The 2361-nt window shown below is 39.9% G+C and overlaps 1 protein-coding gene across 1 annotated transcript; it reads right to left on the bottom strand.

Moving 5' to 3' along the window:
* Positions 1-423: 423 nt before the first annotated feature.
* Positions 424-1152, bottom strand: LOC129890539 (uncharacterized). The gene has a single exon (XM_055966076.1). It carries the CDS (start codon positions 1150-1152, stop codon positions 424-426), a length of 729 nt encoding a protein of 242 aa, XP_055822051.1.
* Positions 1153-2361: the final 1209 nt, after the last annotated feature.

The raw sequence follows: 2361 nt of genomic DNA on the forward strand, positions 1-2361 counted from the left end.
CGTAGGCGAAGATGAATTTACCCATGTGATCTCTTAAGATGCCACCCCCCCAATTGCCCCCGGATTACCCAACGCGCTGCCGTCAGTGTTCAGCTTGACGAAATCGAGTTGTGGCTTAATCCACGAGACTTGGGTGTCATCAATGTTATGAGAGATCACATCATACAGTTCCTTCAAAGGAGATTGTTTTCTCTGATGTATTTGTAGCTGTGCTCTGTCCATTTCTATTTGTGTCTCTGATAGCTTCTTGATCTCTTCCCTCTGAGAAGGAAAAGAACCAATCCCTTTGTCATTAATAGAGATGCTCAACAGTCCCTCGTTCATTGTATTTTCAGAGCTGGCTTCTTAGACATGATCTAGAGGTGGAGGATGTGATGTCTGAATTAGGTGATCTGTTGTTGAGATATCTGACTCCTTCTGGATTTAAGTCTCCAAATCCTTTTTATGTGATGTGGAGCTGCTACTTCGTGGATCATGTTCATAGTTTGAAAGAGTGTACTCCTCAGCTACATTGATTCCCTTTTTAATCACATATTCAGCATTTGCAGATGTGTCTTGCATCACCTTTTCAGGATTATCATCTTTATCTGTTGTCAAGCTGTCATCCTCCTTCTGCATTTTAAACTCCATTTCCCTTTTGTCTGTTGTCAAGCTAGTAGATCCTAAGTCTTGGTCAAAGTTAGTGATAGTGTCCTCCTCAGCTTCACTGGCACTTACACCCTGAATTAGGGTCTTGTTAGGTTGTGATTCATCAACAGCAGAGGGACATTCTTCAATCCTATCTTTCTCTCTTTCATGCACTTGTGTCTTAGTTTCCTTTGTTAGCTCCTTGTCTTTATCATCTGTTCCCTTGTCTTTGTCACTTTCTCCTTCTGTGAGGTTTCCTAATACATCAAGATGATTTTGAGTAGGGGCTGCAATTTTCCCTGTATCAAAAGAGGTCTTATTGTTATTTCTTATGTGTGGATAAGTAACAATCTTCCCACTTGATAGTACTTTAGGGATATATGTTTGGACATATCTCCTTCCCTGCATCCTTCTTATTTTTCCTACAGCATATGTTGTATCCCTCTTTGATAAATCTCCCTTCTCTTGTTCCTTCTCCTCTTTCTTTGCATCCTCTGTTCTGTTTGCCTCCAATTCAGGGTGCATTACTCGACAGTCTTCATTTGCATGGCCTTATAACCTACATTATGTGCAATACTTGGGGAGGTTATCATATTGTATAATACCTTTTCTTTCCTTATCTCCTTAGTTTTCTCATCTTCAATTTCCATCAGCACAAAATTAGGTAGATTTGATAGCAAATCTACTTGAACCTTAACCCTTGCACAGTTAGGTCTTGTTTTATTTATGGTGGCCATGTCCAATCCTAAGGGCTTCCCAACTGCTGAAGCCAGGGTAAATAAGGATTCTTTTACAAAATACGTTGGTAGTAGATTTGGGAAGGAAATCCAAGCCATGGCTATTGAAGTTTCTTCCTCGACCTTAAAGGTAGAGTTGTAAATTAATGGCCTCATTTGGTACGCATGACCATCCTTCGATTTCAGCCAAAAGGAAAACTTTGAAGAAATATTGATGAAATCTTCCATTAGAGAAAATCTTAGCAACAAATGTCTGTCCCTCAGTAGACCGATATCACACTTTCCTTTCACTCCACACTGTTGAGGGATGATGCTTCTTAATTCTTGCAACTCTGGCCACCCATAAGCAAACTTACCAACAATAGCATGTTGTAGATTTTCAATTTGCTCCATTCTTTTTACTTCCGCATTTGTCCAATGCACCACCGGAATACCTTCAAAATACGACACTTCCTTCATTGGGAGGGGATGATATTTTGGTTTGAGAACTCCATTTTCAAGGATCTGGGCGTAGCTTGCTATAGAAGAAGCATTAGAAGCTTGATTAAACTCATGGGTCAGATGGGGGTTTTGTAGAGAGTTAGTCGATGATGAGGATAGAGGTAGTAGATTTTGTATGGGTAGGGCAGCCGCCGTTGACGGCTGGCTGGGAGCCGTGCCGGCCATGGTTAGGCGGCCATGGCTAGGGTTTCTCCAGAGAAGGCCATGGTCTGCAAATTGAATATTTCACAGATGAAATTTTTATCCATCAATCTATCTATACTGAGAAAATTTTGAAATAATTTTATATGGACAAAGCACATCCATTAAGTACTCTAATAGTTATTCAATCACTTGAAGTGAGTAAAATTTTGTTCCGACATAAAGAAGAGAATGAGGAACTTCTTGGTACTAAAGTACCATATCTTAGTACAATTGGCGCACTTATGTATCTTGCTAATGCCAAAAGACCTGACATATTTTTTTTTGTTAATTTGCTGGAAAGGTATAGTTCTTC

Source organism: Solanum dulcamara, chromosome 5 (genome assembly GCF_947179165.1).
Source record: "Solanum dulcamara chromosome 5, daSolDulc1.2, whole genome shotgun sequence".
NCBI lineage: Eukaryota > Viridiplantae > Streptophyta > Magnoliopsida > Solanales > Solanaceae > Solanum > Solanum dulcamara.

Coding starts and splice junctions, on each gene's coding strand:
- LOC129890539 (XM_055966076.1), bottom strand. CDS start 1,152: ATGCACCCTGAATTGGAGGCAAACAGAACAGAGGATGCAAAGAAAGAG.